The following is a 22,500-nucleotide window of genomic DNA, read 5'->3' as shown; positions in this document are numbered from 1 at the left end:
TCTTTTTTTTTTTAGATAATTCAATTCATTTCAATTCAATTTTATTTATATAGCGCCAATTCATGAAACATGTCATCTCAAGGCACTTTCCAAAGTCAAATTCAATAAGATTATACAGATTTATGCAATCAACTGAGTTCCCTTAGAGAGGAATTTTTTTTTATTAAAGTCCTGACAAGCAGCATTCACTCCTCCTGGAGAAGCGTAGAGCCACAGGGAGAGTCGTCTGCATTGTACATGGCTTTGCAGCAATCCCTCATACTGAGCAAGCATGGAGTGACAGTGGAAAGAAAAACTCCCCTTTAACAAGAAGGAAAACCTCCAGCAAGGACAAATCCAGGGGGGTTTCCTTAACTTTGCATGCACTCATCTGACTGACAGCTCACCATGTTGCCAATGAAACAAATTAAAGCTGGACAGTGTGATGCTAGAAAGTAGTTGTTTATGAAACTGTGGTATCCTAAAAGACCAGAAACTGGGCAGAGCCTAATATATGAGTGATGTACAGGATTTACATGTACATTACACCTTTATTTCTTCTTCAAACTATTAATATTTCACACATTTTTGTCACAGATTTGAGGTCCGTCATAACTGTAAATTTACATTTACAGTATATATATATATATATATATATATATATATATATATATATATATATATTAGGGCTGGGCAACGATTAAAATATTTAATCGCGATTAATCGCCCTGATTAATCGCGATTAATCGCGATTAATCGCATTGTATTTACAAACTCCAAGAATGAATTCAAAAGTAGTGTAAAGAGCACTTTTATTTTAATGTTCTGCTGCCATATGAACAAAAGTGTTGTAACATTTGTACCACTTATTTTATACTGGATATTTTCAACCCATCTATTGAATTTAGTGCACTAGTTGATCTTTTCTTCATAAGAGAACAAGCACTGCAGCCAAAATATGGCCTTTTTGGACCTGCTGTATATTAGCCAGTCCCTAAGCTTGATGTATCATGAAACTGTTGACCTTTTGGGTTTTGTGGTTTTTATTTTATTATTACAATTTAATAATAATAATAATAATAATAATAATAATAATAATAATAATAATAATAATAATAATGTTATGTTCAGTGTTTTTTCGCTAATCCACCTCTTATATATTTCAATCCTTATGTAATTTTGTCTGTGTTGTGTGCACCTGCCTGTTGCTTTAATCCTATAAATTTCCCCGTCGTGGGATAAAAAAAGGATTAGCTAATGTTATCTTATCTTAAATAACACTTTTTAATATATGTACTGGGTTCTTTCAAGGTCTTAATTACATGTTATGTGTGGGCTCCAGTAACATCCATCCATCCATCCATCCACTGATCTACCTGGATGTTCCCTGGAGGACTGAAACGCCTCAGTCAGTGACGTCAGTCTGGGGGTCTGTCGGGGCAATGAGAGAAGTTTCGTCTCCTCTCTCCGTTTCTGGGGCTCGACGTTTTCATGTTTTTTCACGTGCTTAGATAAATTTGTTGTGTTTCCACTTAAATGAACCGGCTTTTTACAAAACATACAGCTTGATTTCATTTACGGTATTAAAATAAAGCCGAACGGTGCTACTTCCTCTGTTCATGTTTTTTCGCTGCTGCGTTCTCTCTCAGCTGTTTGTGTATTAAGTTTGTGTGAGAGCTGAGTGCGCGGGCCAGGCTGAGCCTGCGTGCTGATTGGCTGGCGCCGCTGAGCCATTTACGAGAGGGGAGGGGGAGCGGTAGAGTGCTGCCTTGACAGCGCGCTGCAGTCAGCGCGCGTGCTGACTGACACTGACTGAAAGCATGATGTGAGCAACATGCGTTAATGCGCGATAAAATAAATATCGCCGTTAATAGTCTAATGAATTAACGCGAAATTAACGCGTTAACTTGCCCAGCCCTAATATATATATATATATATATATATATATATATATATATATATATATATATATATATAGATATATATATATATATATATATATATATATATATATATATATATATATATATATATATATATATATTTTTTTTTATTTATTTATTTTTTTTCTACACTTGTAGGCCATTTAAAAAAGTGCATATGGTTTTATCTAAGGGAATCTAAGCGTTCTTGTTTATGGTCTGTATGAGAATAGGGTTCAGTCTTGCACTACAGTCTTTATATTGTTCACATTGTTTACATTTCAATTGTTTACATAAATCGCTGCTTCACCTTTATCCTGAAATTTACTGCAACTTACTGTGATTTTTCAAGCTGTATGCAAACGAAATTTCGTTCTGTACGCACTTTGTGCATACAAAATGATAAATAAAGTTGTCTAAGTCTAAGACTAACTGCTCCTCACCCCCATGGTCCAGGAGGCCCTGGCCCAGGCCTGTGATTACATCAGGAAGATGAGAGCCGACATGGGGGGCACCAACATCCTGGCGCCGCTCACCTGGATTGTGAGGCAGCCCACGTTCAGCGGTCACCCCAGGCTCCTCTTCCTGCTCACAGACGGCGCCGTCAGCAACACTGGCAAAGTTATCGAGCTGGTCCGCAGCCACGCACGCTACATCAGGCAAGTGTTACTGCCAACGGATCAATAAGTTATGCTGCGAGGAATGTTGTCGATGCAGTATAACAACAAGCTTTCTTGTAAAAAGCTCTCCTGGGCTGCTAGCACGGTGACATCTGATTGAAAATGTGCTTCATACCTGCAGACAGATGACAAACACTCTCTTTAGCTTTGTACTTTTAAACGTTTTCTCAACATTGTTCGTTTGGGGTTTTTGACGTGACAGACACAAAGTTGTGCACAGTTGCAGCATGCATGGAGTGAATTTTGTTCCACTGTCGTAGAGGGAAAAAAAATGACACGACTGTCAAAAATCTGTTACATAGAAAAATCTGAAAGGTGTACCCGTAGCATGATGCTGCCACTGCCTTGCATATCTTTCCTGGAAGGCTGTGAGTTGTTGGCCACGCATAGAGATTCGCTTGTACGCCAGATAGACTTTGGTCTCATCCGACAATAAGATTTTCCTTCATGCGGCCGCTAAATGGCAAACTTTCCCATGGAACTTCTTATGGCTTTCTGACAACATTCACCTTTTTGTAGCCGCTCTTCCACAGAGCTCAGGTTTGTGGAGCTGTAGATCTTTGCAGGTCCTCCAGAGCTGCCCTGGCGCTTTTGGCTGCTTCCTCGATCAATGTTCTGTGCCAGTTGTGTCATAATTGTTCAGTTTTCAGACGGCGGATTGGACTCTCTGAGATGCTGACAGCTTGGATTATAGTTTTATAACCTAACCCAGCTTTAAGCTTCTCCACAACGTTCTCCCGTTGCCGTCTGCTGTGCTATTTTGTCTTTATGATGCTGTTTATTCATTAATGTTCTCTAACGAACCTCGGAGGCCTTCCCAGAACAGCTGGATTCATACTGAGATGAAACAGATGAGCTCCAATTACTAATGAGACTACTTCTGCAGGCAATTGATTGATTTACGGGTATGTAGAATAGATGCGGGACAAAACACAAACACATACTACACTTTTCTGTTTCTTGTCATTGCTAAAACATCAAACATATGCATTATTCCCATTCTACTTTACAATTATGTGCTATTGTATAATATGTTAAATTAAAGGGGTGTGAATATTTCTGCATGGTTTCTCAGTGTTGCGTGAAGGGAACCTAAAATACTGGGCCAGGGTATATTTAAATGAAGTCATCGTATTTTAATGCTCCACAAGACAAATCCATGGCTTATTCACAACATCAAATCACGAGCGCGGGTGTTGAAATGCAAACCAGGCTACAGACGCTGTAATCCTCCTAAAATGAATTACGGGAACATGCGGCCCATTCCCACATTCCTACAAACGTATCCTGGAGGAAACATCTGTGCAGCTTTCAGCCACAACAAAGCTGCGTGAGAGCTCGAATGAGGGAATAAGGAAGCAGCATGCGAACGCCATCTGTCAACGCACAGGGAGCGCCGACGACACAACAAATCTGCAGCACTCCGGGGGGGGCGTTTTATTTTGCCGCGTGCATTTAAGACTCTCGCTGTGAAATCTCCCGTCCAGAGTCGTTCTGGAAATAATTGACTTTTGTCATCCCCCTTTTAATGGATGGCTGCCCCCGGATAATTGCATTAGGTGCGGAAACCTCGGCCAACTCATCAACACTTGCCGGGTCATTATCGCTCCATGCTTACAAATCAGCTGAGCCACTCAAGAGATCAGATCAAACCAGGATGAATCCTCTGAAGACTCACGTCCTGATCTTAACAGCATGCGAGGCGACACGTGCCCCCTTAATCCACGTTGCTTGAAGTCGTCAAAAATGCAAAAGGACAAGATTGCTGCAATGCAATTAGCCAACCCATCCCTCTTTGAGATACCGACCAAATTATATAACAAAAAAGCATCACCCACTCAACTGCAAGAGCTAAGAGGGGTCATCATGAAAGATCATCTATATGCTACTTGAACTTATTCACATTTTACAGGTGCTTGGATCCTGGTACTTACAGGTTCACTTCTATACAGAAAACCCTTATTATTATCTTTAGCTGTCACTTGATACATTCTGCATTAAATAACACTATATATTTTTCAGTGATGGTATCAAGACATCAATTGTTTGTTCCTGTAAAACTTTATTGGCTGGTTTTTCCTGTTCTTTTTATATCTCTCTTTGCAGGTGAAGAAGCAGACAGAGGATGTTGTATCGTTCTCTCCTCTTTCTCTCCTCTTTCTCTTTCACCTTTTCTCTTTTTTTGTCTTTCTCTGCTACCTTAAGACAACAATTCTTATTGCTGCATTGCCAGACAGGACACAACCCCCCCCCCACATTCACGTTTTGTGAAATTACCACAAGCTGGACTGAATTTGATTGATTTTACACAATAAACCAACAGAAAACAATGCGCGTAACTGTGAAGTGGAGGGAAAACAATATGTGATTTATATAATTTTAGACAAATAATAATAATAATTTTGGTTTTGAAAACAATAATAATAATTTGAATTAGTCCATGTCATGGTAACTTGGAGGGGTGTTGTGAAATCTACAGTTCATGTGGGGAAATATGTTGACAGTACTGCCATAAGACCAGTGGTGGGTAGAGTAAAAAGTTGTCAGCCAAGAAATGACTCAACTAAGAGTAAAAAAAAAAAAATTTGGCAAGAAGGCTACTGTACTGTACTAAGTACCGACTAACAACTAATGATTTAATATTCAAAATGTATGTAATCGGACAGACAAAAACATAAGGTTATGGGCAAATTCTGGTATTTTATAGATATAAAATATACTAAAGACACTAAAGACAAAAGAAACACTTTTCTAAATATTTTTTCCCCAACATTAAACTTGAAATTCTATTTGTTAATGTATATTCAGATTTAGATCATGTTAGAACAGGGCAATGTACTTCCAGTGTATCTACTGGAATCTACAATATCTACTGTTTACTGTACGTTCAGTTGACCTACAAATGGCTCAATGAGCTCAGCAGATAGAAAATAATATTAAAATAACAAAGTTTGTGTACAAATAAGAAGTCTAACTTTAACATAAAGTCTAGGTTTTTGTCTCTCTGGTGCAAAATGAGTATGTCGTTTATTCATGAAGTTACTCACAGCAGGTAGAGTAGCCAGAGATTTTACTCTAGTAAGAGTAGCGGTAAATGAGTAATAATATGACTCAAGTAAAAGTAAAAAGTACAGTGCAGTAAGGCTACCCCTAAAAGCAAATTTTTCTCAAAAAGTTACTCAAGTAAATGTAACTGAGTAAATGTAACTAGTTACTACCCACCTTTGCATAAGAACAAACATTTGATGTCTGCTATAATCCAGGCAAGAGATACACCAAATATGTGGAAGAAGATATTTGGGTTAGATGGGATCAAAACACACATATATAGCTGGCGTGCAATTTTTTATTTCTTTGCTCAATGCTCATCATCATCATCATCATCATCAACACATTAGCTTCTCTGTAAAACACGGTGGTAGTGGCATCATGCTCTGGAGAGACTTTCTTACAGCAGGGACAGGGAAGTTGGTCAGAGTTTATGAGAAGATGAATTGAGCTAAACGCAGGGAATTACTGAAAGAAAATATGTTAGAGACTGCAGTAGACAGACCAGAGCTCCAATGGACTGGTTTAGAGCAGGGGTCTTAGGTCCTCCAGGGACAGATTTTAGATGTATTGTCTTCAGGGTATCATGTTCCACAGAGTCTTGCTAATAATGTCTCAGATTATTTGATTCAAGTGGGGTGCAGCAGAAGAACATACAAAGTTGCAGCATGCCAGCAAAATTGGCTGGAGTTTGAGACGTATAGGCTGGTTTAGATCAAGGCATATTCATGTATTAGCATAGATGTCGCCCTTCAATCGGACCCGGCTTGGGATATTTTGCAAAAGAAAAACAGGCAAAAGACTTGCAGTCGTGACATTTTAGTTTTTTATTTGCTGAGAAGTTTGAAAGCCGTGCGTCACTTTCCTTCTACTACCCAGTTCTTATGTGACGAAATGTGAAAAACCTCAAACCCTGAGCTACTTTTTGATGCAAGTCTCTGTATGTGCCGTGCCTTTGATTTGTATGCACCATGCGCGCCCATCCTGGGAACAAATCTGTTGCAATGCTGGTAAATCTGCCGATCGGTCCTTGAAGGTGCTGCGTCTCTCGTTTTCGTGCAGATGCTTTACATTCGGCATTGGACAGCACGCGTGCAGGAGGCTGGTGCAGGGACTGGCGGCTGTTTCCAAAGGAACGGCCGAATTCCTGGCTGACGGGGAGAGGCCGCAGCCCAAGGTACTCATTTCCAGCCCGGAGTGTCACTCATAACGACATCTAGCTATTTTGAGGGACACTGGAGGGCCATTATGCAACCGTTTCAATACATTGAGTGTCTGCCACTGATACCCATTAGGAGATCATGTGCAAGACACCGCTCCTACTGTTAAGCTGTCAGGGCGGAAGCTGTGTTATTTTTGTTTTTACTCCACAGATGATAAAGTCGCTGAAGAAAACCATGTCCCCAGTACTCAGTGACATTTCCATCGAGTGGCTGTTTCCCGAAACCAAAGAGGTGCTGCTCTCCCCTGTTGGCAACACCTTCCTCTTTCCAGGGGACCGTCTGATTGGCTACAGCGTGGTGTGCGACACTACCCGTTACCACGACAACCCCAAATCTGTAAGACACCTGTTGAAGGGTAACAATTAAGTGCATGCTTCTGTGGTTCAGAAAGGCAACCTTTCCTGGTTAACACATTGTCTTGTAGCATCACTGCTACCGCAAAAAAAACAAAACAAAAAAAAAAAGTCCTCGAAAAATATTATCCGAATGAAAGAAATGAATAAAACCTCATGAATGGCTCGATGAAACAAATCTAAAAACACCACTTGCCATGATGAGTCAGCTGCTTCACATCTAAACAGGATAAAAGGAGGAGATACAGCATGATGCGCTCCGTTGAGTCAGCCAGCTCGGTGTTTTACCACTCACAAGAAGATGAGGCGGGGAAGGCCGCAGTCGACGGTCAGGGGTCCCACCGGGAAGCACCACCCGGGACACTCCACGACTCCTACCAGGACTCCATCACAGAAGGCCGTCTTGTCAGTGCAGAGCCAGACTTCACAGGTAAGAACTGCATGTTTCCTGTGGACAGATTTCACATTGTTTGTGAAATGTTTATGCTTTGCAGGCTTTACTATAAGCGGCCAAAGGTTTACACTAATCAGGTGTTTACTCGTAGTGGAGAGGGCTGGGATAAAAAGTGCAGAAATCATGAAACTTTGCATTTGAGGACTACTAAACCTGGAGGTATCAGCAGTTTTGGATATGGACAATATGGCTCTCTGCCCAGGGTGGCATGGCCTGGGGAGTGCCATTAACACCAATACTATGTAATTTTCCCATACTGGTGTAGCTAAGGATGAGAATTGCTTACATTTTACACGCACAAAACATTGCATGTGACTGAAGTACCTGGGGACATAGTTGGTGTTTGATATTTGCTATAATGCTAAGTGTTGGTATGACCAACATTGGTCCTCCAATTAAAAAAATAATAAATTCTGTTGGTTGTAAATTAATTTTCTTTCCGTTATTGCATGTCTTGTCAGTAGGCCAAGGGCTACCAGGTGGACCATGTATGTCCTGCAGGACAACATGGCTGTGGGTTACTAATAGTGCTAAAATTGGTGCTTTCCAGTTTCTCTATTTTTTTTCTTCTATTTTTTGGAGAATTTTTTGAGCTTTTCAATCATGTCTCATTCAAAATCCAAAACACAGTGGTCAAACCTAAACTGTATTGTTCTATAATCTCAGATTATTTGTCCCTGGTTAAGATTGACGAAACCCTTATGCTGACGCTACATGCATGCTTGGTATGGGGGATTGCTGCAAACTCAACGACACAATGCTAGGGACTGTCCATTGTGGCTCTACGCTCTTTCAGGAGTGAATGCTGCAAGTCATTCACTTGATGCAATCTTCTGGGTTTTCTTTGATCGAAAACATTTTGATCAATCTGTCTGTGTGACCTGATTGAATTGACTTTGAAAAGTGCCTTGAGATGACACGTGTTGTAAATTGGCATTATATAAATAAACTGATTTGATCTTATGGGTTCTGTGAAAGCACCTCAAAATATTTTGGAGGGTGAGTTATGTTTTTAAATGGGTTATGAAAAGTTGTTTGGATATTTTACCATTGTTTGAGCACATTTATAATCCATTTAGATTCATTGGTGTCCTGCCATGTATATTTCTTATAAACTGTGTCCTCAATCAGTTGGGTTAAGGTTGGGCTTTTTGGGAAGGCTGATCTAGAATCTTAATGCTAGTTTACTTTATTAAAATACATGTTTTTGGGTTCATTGTTCTGTTGGAACAGGACGTTGAAAGGAACTTGATAAAGATGTTCAAAAATAACCCAGGAACCATTAAGGCTCACTGGAACACAAGTACCACTTTCCACAGCAAAGCAAGTTTTACATCGGCGCGGACTGAGAAGATGTCAGCCAGTTGTCCAAAATGGAGGCCACTAGCTCAACTAAAATTTCTGCCTCCATGGCCAAACCAAATTTCCTCTAGGGATAATGTTATGGTCCAATGAGAAAAGGACACTGCTATGTTGCCACAATGGCAATAGATATGTTTGGAAGAACCAAAATGAGGCTTTCAAGCCCAGCAAGACTATACCGGTGGACAGCATCATGCTGAGAGTCTGTTTCATTGCCAAAAATCACACGAATACTGAAGGAGAACTACTACCTCCAAAGTCTTTAACTTTACATCAAATTAACAACTAGCATCGGGTGTTTCAATCGGGTGTTTCAACACCCCAGTAAATGAGTCAGCTTCAGGAATTAAACAGATCTCAACCCAATTGGATAAATTATGTTTAAAAAGGCAGGTCTATGTAAAGAAACCAATCAGTTTAATTAATTCCTACCAATTCTGCCAAGAGAAGTATTGAATAATCTGAGCAGAATTATGACAGGAAGGCGTTTAAAGCCAGAAAAAGCTAAGGTATGTCCGTGTCTTTCTAAGGGACATTTACCCAAATGTTATAAAAGTGTATGGTATGCTGAGCCTGTATGTAAAATTCTGAGCCTGTGTGGATTATAGAAAATCCACAATAATTGCAAATATCTTCATCGTGGACTTGTTTTTAATCATTTCCTCTTTTTTTTTTTTTTTTACATGTCCTCTCTGGATGTGTAGCATTTTTAATCATTTTCAAGACTGGATTTATTTTAATCGTTAGTTCAACCCCCCAAAAATGCTTTGAATAAATCATTATAAACCTAAAATATTACAAGTTTGTGCCTGATAAGTGTGACCAGAACTGTATGAATGACTCTTTAAAGGCATGGCTTTCATTCAGTGCATGAAACAGTTCACATTTCAATTAGACGTCTGCTTCTATTAGTTCCAAAATGAAGAAATTAATGCAAGACTGCTGGTACATTTCTAGGAAACAAGGTCAGACATTTGTACGTTGGATTAGTGTTTATTATTCCAGAATGGCAGACATCATGATTTGCACCATAATTGCATTACTTTCAAATGTGTTGACAATACATATTTGACATCATGTTTAGATGACACGTCACCCAGGAGACGCGCTTACAGCACGAACCAACTCATGGACTACAACCCTGCAAAGAAAACCTTCACTCCCAGTGACCCCAACTCGGTGGCGCCCAAGAATCCCCTGAGGAGGAGCAAAGTCCAGGACCTGACGGGCCAGATGAGCCCTGAGCACGAAGCGCAATGGAAGAATGACTACCAGGTATGGCCTACCGCTGAAAATGACTATTAAAATGTACTTTTATTCTCTTTTCAAATTGGTCAAATGTTTTATTTTTAGCTCTGCTTTTAATTTAGTGCATGCCTCTTGTTTTAGATCCCTGCCACCAATAGACAAAACAAAGTAGTAGCATATAATTAAAGCAGCAGAATGTGGATCTATCTAATGATGGAGTCGTCAAAGCGTCAAGTCGAAAATGATATTTGAACTGAGAATGAGTTGGCTGCTGAGGAAGCCACCTGACCCCCCCCCCCCCCCCCCCCGACTAGATGGGAGTATAATCAAGAAGAGACTGATGTGTCCTTCTCGGTAATTAAGGGCAAAATTAATGAATCGCAATTAGGTCTGAATAACTCAGGAAGCAAGTTGCCATGACTAAACAGAATGAACAGGAGGAAAGCATGTCTGCTCTGGTAAATCCCGTTGAAGAATCCTTTCTTAACTGGACTTAATGAACAGATATAGAAAATCTCTATCCAAATTAAAGGAGTTCATTAGACACGGAAACCTCAGGGCTTTTAAACCTCTCCACAGGATTAACAATCTGTCTGTGAGACTCCCAAGAACCTTTATTTTTCCCTAACATGATTTCTGGCACACAAAGAGCTTTTGCTTCATGTTTCTTTCGATAATCAGACAAATAAATTAAAAAAAGTGCCATGCATTCCACATTTTCTCTTGCTGCAAGAGATTTTATTAGGATATGATGTAATAAACTAAAATAGAACTTGTGCATAACTGTGAAGTAGAAGGAAGCAAGTATTTTTTGGGATGTTTCTGCCAGAGTTGCACATTTGCTGACCAGGTTTTTGGCCCATTTTTCTTTGCAAGACATTTCTGGCTCACTCAGATCAAATGTTTAGCTCCAAGCTAAAGATTTATTTTCCAAACTAAACATTTAATTTCCAAACCAAACATTAAAATTTTAAACTAAATATTTAGAAGTAGTAGTTAATACTTAGTTTGGAGCTAAATATTTAGCTGATTAACTTAATATTTATGCATTTTGCCAGTCAGCAGAGGCGGACTACCAATACTACAGCTGGTTCTTGCGAACTTGCATATAAACTGGCTTCAGCCGTCGCTCATGTAACTCCTTCTATCATCGATCTCATCGTGTCCAACATTCTAGCTAAACACACAGGACAATGGCTCTATGTATCGCTATCCTCATGATTTGAAAAAGTAAAAATATTCTCAGAATAGAGATCTTTTATTGGACTACATTAGTCTTCAGACAGCGTCTGCCTCCTCATCAGATGAATCTCTCTCGACTCCTTTGATCGGCTCCATCATTGAGTAAGAGTAAGTGGCCGTCGTCTTTCTCCTGTGGGGTTGGGTGGCTAACGTGGGGGTTGCCTGGCTTTTGGGGGTCTGGGGGGCCCCCGGGGTAGGGTGTCTGGTGGATCTGGCACGGGAGTTTGTTTGATCTGAGGTGGGCTTGGGGTTCCTGAGGTGGGGATCCTGGCAGGGCATTGGGTGATGACTTTTTAACCTCTCATTGCATGTGGGGGGGGGGGGGGGGGTCTCAGCTCAGGTGTTTATTGACTTATGTGGTGAATGTTGGGGTTAGGAAGCAGCCCGGGGACCGCTGAGCCCCAAATGTATTTTGATTACTTGGACTATTTATTTATTTTGGAGGTTTTTCGCAGCTCTAGTGGCTCGCTTTTTATCACAGTAGGCTGACAGGAAGGGAGTGGAAGAGGGGGAGAGACATGCAGCAAAGGACCGCGGGTCAGAGTCGGACCCGGGTCGACCGCGTCGAGGACTAAGGCCTCCGTATATGGGTCGCGCTACCCGCTGCGCCACCAGCGCACCCCACTTGGACTCTTTTATAACATTTTCATCACATATGTAGGGTCTCACATAGGGGGCACATACAGTGAGGATGCCGTCTAGAATTGATCTTTACTGAAACTCTCCGTCCAGTCTTTGCCGAGCTTCACATATTTTGCAAAGAAAGGGCAGAAAACTTCAGCCTTTAGAAAAGTGAAAAGTGGTTCTACAACTTTTTGATTCAGGGGTGAAAAACTAATGCACATCACACACATTTTGTTTTTTTTAAACATTTTTTAAAACCACGTTTTCTTTCTTGTTCACGGTCATACAGTCATTTGTGCCGATACATCACATAAAATCCCCATAAAATGCAATAGACCTAGTGGCTGTAAACAGGACAAAATCAAAGTTTCAAGTGCTGTGGATACCTCTTCTAATATCCAATTCTGGGCTTCAGGTAATGGGCTTTTGGTTTTCTTACACCTCTTCTATTATGAACAAAAAATGCTCACCAGAGTCTCTCTCTGGTGATATTATGAAACAGGAGCCTGTGTGAGCACACAGAAACGATCAGAATAACAATTAGCTGGTGTTGTGTCTCCCTTTCTAAAACCAATATGGGCAGCTGGGTTTTGTAAACTGCAAAGCATCTTTTTATTTTTTTTTTATGCTTTTGGCCACAGCTGGCTGGTCTGTGCGCCACGTCCTTCAGAGGGCGACCCGCCACCTGTCACAAGCCGCCGCCTCCTCAGCAGGAAGACGACTCTGAGCTTCATCCCCAACCCCAGCTACAGGATGGCCCTCCGCCAAGCGACAGCAGAGGGGCGCCTGTGCCTCGCACCCCCGCTGGGGACGACGGGTCCAGATCGTCCACAGACAGCCCCTCTGTTGGCAGCCTTGGAGACACAGGTGAGAACAGAGACAGCCTTTCTGGATTAATCAGACATGTTTTTATATTAAATAATTTATAAAATCTTGTTAAGTCTGTCGAATCAGGACAGTATTTATGGTTATGTTAATAGGTTGAGACTTTTATCATTTGACATAGTCAGTGGGGGTTTTTGATCTGGGTAACACGGCTTGGCTCCATCCTGCTCCTCTGATGTTTCAGACGGATACGGACACCAACTGTGCCAAGCCGAAACGCCGCAAGAGACGCAGAAATCTTATCCGGGAACGACCGGCCCGCGCAAAGGGGACTGCAAAGCGGTGGTGTCGGGACTGCTGTGCGGACAAACCATGAAGTGGGAGGTGGTCTTTGACATCGATCCCTTTTTAAGCGGCCGGGAACGCGAGGAAAAGGTCCACGAGGAGCTGTGGAACGAGACGTTCCACCACCTGGCCGGCAGCTCCATCATACAGGACTTTGAGCACATGGCCGAGAAAGAGTGCGAGATAGAGCAAGGTGAGCTCGGGTGGGACTGAGGCGTCATTTTGAAAACGTGAAAACAGGAGCTGTTAACCTTATTATTGCAATCGATGTGCAGATTTTTTAGGATTAACATATGGAAACAAAGAAAAGTAAAAAAAAAAACATGAAAAATGACTCAAACTGTCATTTATGAAGCTGAAGCGGAAATTCAACTGAAGAAACTCTCGGCTTAACCTCCATCTAATCGGAGGCTGGTCCGCCTCCGATGCAGCCAATCTGATTCGGGCCGCACCTCCACGAAGCCCAATCAGTATCCAGCGTTCATCTTAAAAGCAACTTCAAATCATCTCTCAGCCTGCTACCCAGCAAGCGCAAGTAACGTTGCGCTATGTCAGATTTCGACTCAGATGACCATTTCTACCCACCTCCATCCCCTTCTCCACCATCGTAGCCAAGCTCCATCTGGCTTTTCCACTGTGCTCCTTCAACCTCGTCCCTATCAGAGTGTAATTCCTCTCGGACTCTTAGGAATCCTCCGTCACATCTCAATCGGTCCGGCAGAAGACCGCCATGTTGAGCCTGCCAGAGGTTTCTTCCCAAAGGGGAGTTTTTCCTCTCCACAGTCGCTTCATGCTTGCTCATCATGGACAGTTCATGCAAATCTGTGTTTTTCCAAGTTGGACATCTAGCTCAAGCAAATCATCTTGCACACCGGCCTCTATGGACTAACCAACTGCATCTATCTCCCTGTTCTCATACATCTGCTTATGTACATTAAAGTATAATTCAGCGTTTATGTTTCCTGCCGGGGTCTGAGCGCCAAAGTCTTAAATTATTGTATCAATGAAATTCTTCTAATCATCTTTTCTCTCTCTGTGAGTTTTTCAGATTGAAATGCTTTTGTAATTATTGTCGGTGTGTTTTCTTATTTCCAGGTTCTGGCAGGAAGTACCAGGTGTATGCTATTCACACTAGCAAAGCCTGCAACATTCTGAGCAAATACACAGCGTTTGTTCCCATTGACCTGGACACCAACGAGTATTTGCCAACATGTGTTGAATGCATAAATTCTGGTGAGTTATATGGCTCAGATTCCCCTCGGTCCCGCCTCTGTTTCTCGTTTGAGAAGACGGGCAAAGGCAAACAAAATCTGGAGCCACAACCTGTTAGATTCACGACTCTTTTCTTGCGCACTTTGTCTTCTTTTTATTTGCTCAGAGGATTGGTTTGCGAAGTTGTACGCTTTCTTTAGTTTGAACGGTGAAAATCTGGTTTCACATGAAAGGTTTGAACCGAACTGTTTGATTGCCGTCTAAAGCGAGCCTGTAAAGGTCTCTGTTTTCTTGAAGCTGCAGGCCTGAAGAGGAGCTCCAGGTCCCGGTCGGGGAGCAGGAAGAACCGAGGGTACTCCATCGGGCTCGGTCGCTCCCAGTCTGGCGGCATGTCGGAGGAAGATATCCTCCTGCCTAACAGTATGTGTGGATTTTCTTATTTTTATTTTGCTTTTACCATTGAAGAAAATTCAATGGAGAAAGTGCTCACCCTCGAGAATCATTGACCCAAAGCCAATAAGAAAGTTGGATATTTGATATAAGCTGTACTGTAAAAATAAACTGAATCTCTAGAAGAGAAGCGATGGCTGCATGTTTAGACTCCCTTTCACGTAATTTTTGTAATGTTAAAACTACAAATGTCCTTTTGTTTTATCGGGATTTTCCGAGCTAGACCGACTCAAAGAAGTGAACCTTTGTGAAGTGGCAGGAAATTGAGCCATAATCTCACCTTATCGTGTTTAAACGAAGAATTGAACTAGAAGACCTTCACATAGCAGCTGGATTTAGTCTCAGGTTAAATCACTCACAGGTGAATTTTAGGCACTGGTTAGGCGTCTTCTGCAAGCCACCGTTTTATTTCAGGGTATCATGGTAAAGGGTGGCTGACAGAAATGCCTGACAGATTTTTTACTAGTAAATCATTTTGAAAACCTTGCATCAATTTGCTTCCACCTCACAATTGTGCTTTGTTTTGATCTTTCCCAAGAAATCTTTATTAAATAGTATGGAAGTTTGTGTTTGTGGCATAGCATTACGTGAAAACTTTGGAGCAGTGTGAATAGGTTTGAAAACCAACGGCATTTCCCGTTCTCCGCCCACCATTAAAAGCCAGATCTGTGGCTCGTAAATGGGATTTCACATCTCGATTGGGTCTTTCCTGATTAAATAAAGTTAAGAATATAAATAACAATAAAATGTTTATGTCAGTTCAAACCTGCTTTCATGCAAAACTGAAACGTTGTTTCAGGAACCGTGAGATATGTGGACCTCTCGGAGATCTTGGGCAGCTGTTTTTATAAATAACAACTTCAACAGGAGGACACAACATTTTAAAAAAAGATCCTCAGTGATGGCATAGCAACAGCACGACCTGATGTGGGCACGAGATGCTCCCAAGCATATGCCTGTTTTTAAAAATCCCAGACGGCACGGATACGCAGGAGCTTTAGGGATATTATGATTCCAACCAAAATGTTGGAAAGGTGACTATTAAATTAAAGAAATTGGTTCATTTCTTGTTTACTAGTTAATTTTTATCATGACTAACTTTTAAATTCCACCTTTTTTTTCAGTTGCTCGCAAAGAACATTGAAATACTTCATCAGCTTATGTTTTATCTAATAAAATATCAAGTTCCATTTGTAAATTGTTTGCGCATCATTTGCTATTTTCTTAAATGTCACCTGATTAAACCAAACTCTGACTTTAAAGGGGCATTAAGCGATGCAGCATTGTTGGTTGTGATAAAAGTTTAAATCTATTATGCACCGGTCTCCAGCTACTGAAAACATCTCACTGAGTGAATCGTTTCAAACCAAGGCCACATTAAAATAAGTGTTACTTATTTTATGCTGGAGATTTTTGGAGTCACCTAGGCTTAGCCTGCTGGAGGACATCAGGGTCTATTTCTCTCACTGCTGATTTCTCCTACTGTTCTCCAGTTTTGCATTGTTTGTCGTCATTTCAGCTTTTAACTTTCTGTTCTCTCTCTTTTTTTCTTCATAGTAGGTACACCTGGTCTAGCGTTTCTGTTTAGCTTTGCTGACATCATCCAGGGAAGACAGCTCATCCACTATTTACCATCTAAGTAGAACAGTTACTGGATCAATGTGTTGCTTCTGTGCTTTTCTGTGCTTCTGTGTCTCTGCTCTGTCTTCTCTAAAGCCCAGTGGGTCGAGGCAGATGAGTCGTTCACACTGAGCTGGTTTGGTTCTTGCTGGAGGTTTTCCTCCCTGTTAAAGGGGAGTTTTTCTTTCCACTTTCGCTTTATGCATGCTCAGTATGAGGGATTGCTGCAAAGCCATGGACAATGCAGACTGTGGCTCTATGCTTCTTCAGGAGGAGTGAATGGTGCTTGTCAAGACTTGATGCAATCAACTGGGTTCGCTTATATAGGACATTATTTGATCAATCTGTAAAATCTGACCCAATCTTTATAATCTGATTGAGTTTGACTTTGGAAAGTGCCTTGAGATGACATGTTTCATGCATTTTCGCTATATAAATAAAATTTAATTAAATTGAACTTTGTTTTTTCTCCAAAATATAACCTTTCAAATTGAGAAAAATGCCTTCTTCTCTAACGTTTCCTGTGCGTTGGTTTTGATTTATGTCCCAGCTGCAGAGGATGGCGTCTCTCCATGCAGCACGCCCTCGTCCGCCGGCTGGGATAAATGCAGCTTCACAGAAGGTAAGCACATCAGCCGCATTCTTGCGGCGATTCTTCCATTTCCCCCCACTAAGACCTTTTGACATTGCAAACATGTTGCCATTTACAGGCTCGCTCGGCTTCGTTTTTACCAAATGTGAAACAGTAAACCATTGACACCACAGTTCCTTTTCTTGTAGGGGTTGACAGAGGAGGCCAATTTTAGTTTGGCTCACATTGACGATTTGAAATATGAGCCTGCACTGAAGGCATAAAAAAAGCAAACACGACACGTTTCACCTGGAGAGCAGGAGACAGACGCCGGAGTGTGCAGAATGTTTTCTGTCATCGCTTGTGACTTCGCCCTGTTTCACCGTTTTATTAATTGACTGATGGTGATGAAAGAGGACAGCAGAACCCGGAATCTGTTTCATCATTTTTTCTAACTCTGCATCTGTCCGCCTCTCTTGTCTCCAAGTCGCACCACAAAGGAGTCCATCTGGACCTGACCAATCACTGAAATCGGTGGAGAGTCTTTTTTTCTGCCAGGTGGTGATTTAGCGTTCAGCTGGTGGATAAATGTGCTGTACCTGCTCTCAATATTCAGCTTATTTGACATTTAAAAACCACTCTGAATACATTTAGGGCATATTTTTATACATCACTATTTTCTTTATGTATAATAGAAAATTATTATTCTTATTTAACAAATGACATTATGCTGCCTCTAGCAGTGCCATAGTTTTTTAAGATACTGGAGATATAATCCTGAGGTTTTTTTCTTACATATCCTGTAACTTTTCATATTCTGAGGTTGCTCTCAATCCACTGGGGCGTTGTTTTTAAAAAAAAAAAAAACAACAATATGCATACCACAATATTTTTAAGCTATCTCTCAAAAATAGATCATTTCAATGAGGTTGACGGACACTAACATTTTTAGTTTGTCAGTTGCAAAATGAAAAAATGTTCTTTAAAATTCTTTAAAAGTTTGTCATGCCAGTCCATGCGGCACTAAAAGCCTAAAGTTCAAGGGCCCCCAAATATGTAGAAAAAAATCTGCAGGCTTTGTCTTATAATAAATCAACTCTTTCTTCAAGACTTCATAGTGATTGTACTTTGTACTTTGAAGTATTTTGCAAACCCTCAGTGCAAGATTTTGCTTCCAATTAGATCAACTTGTTTGTTATCTTTTCATGTAATCTTGAGTTGCAGATCTCCAGGTGAAATTACGCATCTCCAGGTAAAATAAGCAGAAAACAAGGCTGCGCGCATGCCGTCAGCGGCTGCCATAGGAACAAACATCTCTCAACTCTTTTTCTGTGGACTTTTTCAGCCGCATATAAAATGTATATTAAACTCGATAAACAATTCTATTTACAATTCTTTGGCAGAATCTCGGAATAATATCAAACCTATCCCAGTTTGACAGAGGAGAAACAGCCTCTTCGCCACCACCGAGGCGATTCTCAAAAATGAGCTGGAAACCCGATCGGCCCCCTGCTTTGTGAATTTACATTTTTTTACTCTTCATTTGGTAAACATATAAATTTTAAGCTGTTTAACCTGAATATACGTTTTTTTATCTGTTTAGCTATGCAACACTTTTTTATTCTGGTCTTCAATACCGATTCAACCAAATAAATGCAAGAAACACTGTATGTCTTTATGACGTTTCTATGGTGACAATATGTTTATAGATCATTTTAAAATAGTTTATTTTTTATGCCTGTGAAGCGTTCATATTTATTGGTTAGGTGCAAATATAGGTAAAAATACAGCCGAACATTAAAAGTGAAAATTTGCGTGGATTATATTAAAGTCTGACTTATTGGAAGCACGCCTGTAAACTACTTCTTATCACACATTAAACTAGCTTGTGGTGTTATTTTTAAATGCAAAAAATTAGTTTAGTCCATGGATTTTTCTTGTTTACTGCTCCTCCCCTCAGCGTATCAGAAAAGTTAAACATGTCTTCAGATAGCTCAGGGAAATATCCAGAACAAGGATCTCTGTCCTTGTGGAAACAAACTTCATAACCCAACAGGTGTACAGACTGTACAGGTGTACAGAAACTGTGTTTGCTGCGGTTTACCTCTCGCTCTCCTCTGCCAGGCTGGCCCTCAGCAGGACTCGCCTCTTGACCCGAGCTGCGAAAGGATTCATGTGTCGATCGCACAGCAAGTCCGGCGATTCAATAGGAGAGAGTGAAAACGAGAACAACGGACTACTTCCCCTGGTGAGCATCGGATCTTTGCTGTTTGTAAGAACGCTGCAGGTCTGTTGGATTGGGGACTGATTGTGAAGTAATGGCGGGAGGAGGTAAACAAAAAAACAATAAAGATGTTTGGAATAGTCCTGAATGAGAAGGTGCACCTTAGCGTTCAATTATACAACGCCTACTTTCTTTCTGCAAATCTATTTAGTCTTAGGTCAGCAATACGCATAATTTATAAAAGCTAATCATTTTTATTACATTTGTAAGTTATTACCTCCTTGTAGAGGTATTGATACCTGCCAGAGTTGAGTTAAATTTAACTGAATTTTGAAGTTTTTTTTAAACATGTCTAAAGCTTTTTTCATAGCTGCCTGTTTATGGACTAAACCCTTTAAATTCATCCAATCCCTGGCTTCTGCTAGCTTGATTGTTTGCGTTACGATAAATTCAATTGAATTCAATTCACCTTATTGTATACTGGGCCATTTTCAGGACAAAGTTTGTTTTGCACACTTTCCAAAATGAATTGAAGCCAATTCCATTCACGCATGGAATGCATCGAGTCATTGACTCGAAGCATTCAGTCCTCCTGGATGAGCGTTCAGCGATAATGGACAGTCTGTGCGTTGTGTTGTTGGCTTTGAGCAGGTTTGTGGAGAGAAAAAGAAAGAAACCTGCAGCAGAACCAGAACCAGGCCCAGTGTGAGCGGCCATCTGGATTAGAGAAGACAGAGCAGAGTGGAAAAGATTAAGACTGTTACTGCACTTTAAAAGCAAACGCTGCCCTCTCTGGACATTTTCCTCTGAGTATTGGAATTTTGAATATTATTTAAATACATTTAGCCACACTTTCTTTTAAATGCAGACAACAGATTTAAAAGATTCTAATAGCAAACCATCACAGACGGAAAGTCGTACATTAGTAATTTTTAGGGGGAACCACAGATGGCTGTTGGTTATATTAACAAAGTTTGATTTTATTTTTATTGTAATGAAAAAAAAACAGCATTTTAAGAAAATAGATAAATTTGGATCTAAACAAAGGCCAACAAGAAGTCAGATTTGCTTAGATTTACATTGACAGTGCATTATTTTCTTTAGATAGCAAGTTTTGGCTTTAGATAAATGGAGCGCAAAAGGATTTAAAATGAAAGGTTTTTGGAAAATAATGATAGGAAGGTTGGATGAGTGTTCACAGAGCTGCACTTGTGATGCAAATCTGAATGTAACACTGAAGTGGGTAATAATAAACCAAGGCAGTCATCAAAGAACAGTGACTGTTAGAGGCAAATCCAAGAATTTGAGTTGCTTTAGGACCACTATCGATAAAAGAAGAAAAACTGGCCAGGAAAAAAATATTTCCACACACACACATCAGAAATTTCTAGACTGAGTTCACATATTTGTAAATATGCAAAAAACAAACAAACAAAACCATCATTTGGATATTAAAAGTAGGATATTCTGTGACACTATGAAGTCAGAGATCTGAAAGAAAAAGAACAAGTTTTACATCAAGTGCCCTTCCAGACACAATCCTCTGCATTTATCTGGGTTTAAGCTGTCAATTGAGAAAGCATCAATCCAAAAACAAAATAATCCGTTTGGACTTTAGGGAAAAGAGCAGGATCATCAAAGCTTTTCCAAGATTCAAGAACTGGAGTGAGAATTATCAGAAGCTCCAGAGTGACTGCAAATGAAGGACTTAGCAACGTCTGAAAGAGGACAAGCTTTAGGGGTCTGCGCAGGAAAAACAAGGAAAAACTCCACCTCTGCAGAGGAGATTAAACCAGGAGGATATGTGAAGAAACCTAAAGCAGTCGGCAGGAAAAACAGGGCTTTTGCCGTTCCTTTGTCTTCTAATGCAAAAATTATCCAAAGCAAACATCGCTGCTTGTGGACAAACTCCCACCAGAAGACCCGACCGACCTCTACAAAGCCCTAGACCCGAATCCTAATAAATATCCACGGGGTGAAGCGAGGATGGAGGTCATTGTCAGTCCAATAAATCTGAAGGAGTTTGAGAGAAGAAAGAACAGGCTGAGATTCCTTGGGAGAAATGTCAGAGACTGGTTATAAAACTTCCACAGAACGGGCTGCAGGCTGCTGCTGTTGTAAAAGGGAGACACATTTTTTCTTTATTTTCGGGAGAGTAGTGAATTTGACCCAGACGCTTCTAAATGCAGAATCAAAGTAAAAAAAAAAGGTCTACAGCATCAGAAATTCTCTCTTCTGCTCGATTCAAAGGCTCTTGTGAAATGCTTTTAAAATAATGAAATGTATTTTCATTGGTGGGTGTTAGGGTTGCAGTCTTGTTCCCAGCTGTAGATACACTTCCTTTAGACTTTATCTACATCTGTGTGGAAAACTATAAAATGTTTAGCTTTTTATGAATGCTCAATATTATGGGCACTTTATATGCATCGCCTTGAACAGAATGTTTAATCATGCATCCCATTCTAGCCAATCAGTTCACTGGAGTACAAATTAAATGGAAGGAAGATGCATCGTGCAGTAATTTTTTTTCACCATAACAACAAGGAATCCTCTAACAATGAGCCGATCCGAGCCTTAAAAACACTGCTGTTGTAGGAATGTGCAGATGAGGAGCAGGCATTCAAATCAGGAGCTCGGGTGCACCCCCTCCTCTTGTGTGTGGCTGTGCTGAAAGAAGTTGATTTTCAGTTCAAAACACAATGCGCCTCTTGAGGTTTCCCTCTGGAGGGACTAACAATAGCAAATCATGTCACTCCCGTCTGCGCAGGTGCTGCTGCAGCTGGCCAGCGGTGCGTTTCCCTGGACTCGGCCCTCTGCGAGGCCATCAACGTGCCGATGGAGAAGCTGAGGTGGACGTCACCCTTCGCCAGCCACCGCTCCAGCCTGGGCCACCTGTCTCACTCCGGCGGCCGCCGCACCGACAGCGCCGACGACGGGTCCAGATCCCCGTTTGAGCCGGACCCTCACCAGCAAGCAGCGGAGCACTCTGCCGCCGTCCAGAGCCCCTCCTGTCCATCCAGGAACGCCTGGCCCGATGCTGGTCAGTCCAACGCCTTGGAGCACCAGTTCGTTCCCGTTACCCCCCCCGACGGAGGCCGCGCGGAGCTCGGGATGGGGG

At 41.1% G+C, this 22,500-nt stretch overlaps 1 protein-coding gene across 1 annotated transcript in view; it reads left to right on the top strand.

Annotated features, from left to right (window-relative positions):
• vwa5b1 (von Willebrand factor A domain containing 5B1) overlaps nt 1-22,500 on the top strand; it is a 71,255-nt gene that overhangs the window by 26,609 nt on the left and 22,146 nt on the right. The window contains exon 10 of the mRNA XM_036141647.1: nt 2,358-2,560. Within this exon, the coding sequence (XP_035997540.1) occupies nt 2,358-2,560 (203 nt within the window). The remainder of the gene's footprint in view (nt 1-2,357; nt 2,561-22,500) is intronic.

This window comes from Fundulus heteroclitus, chromosome 1 (genome assembly GCF_011125445.2).
Source record: "Fundulus heteroclitus isolate FHET01 chromosome 1, MU-UCD_Fhet_4.1, whole genome shotgun sequence".
NCBI lineage: Eukaryota > Metazoa > Chordata > Actinopteri > Cyprinodontiformes > Fundulidae > Fundulus > Fundulus heteroclitus.
The sequence above is the reverse complement of the archived record's forward strand: the minus strand, read 5'-3'. Positions and strand labels throughout refer to the sequence as shown.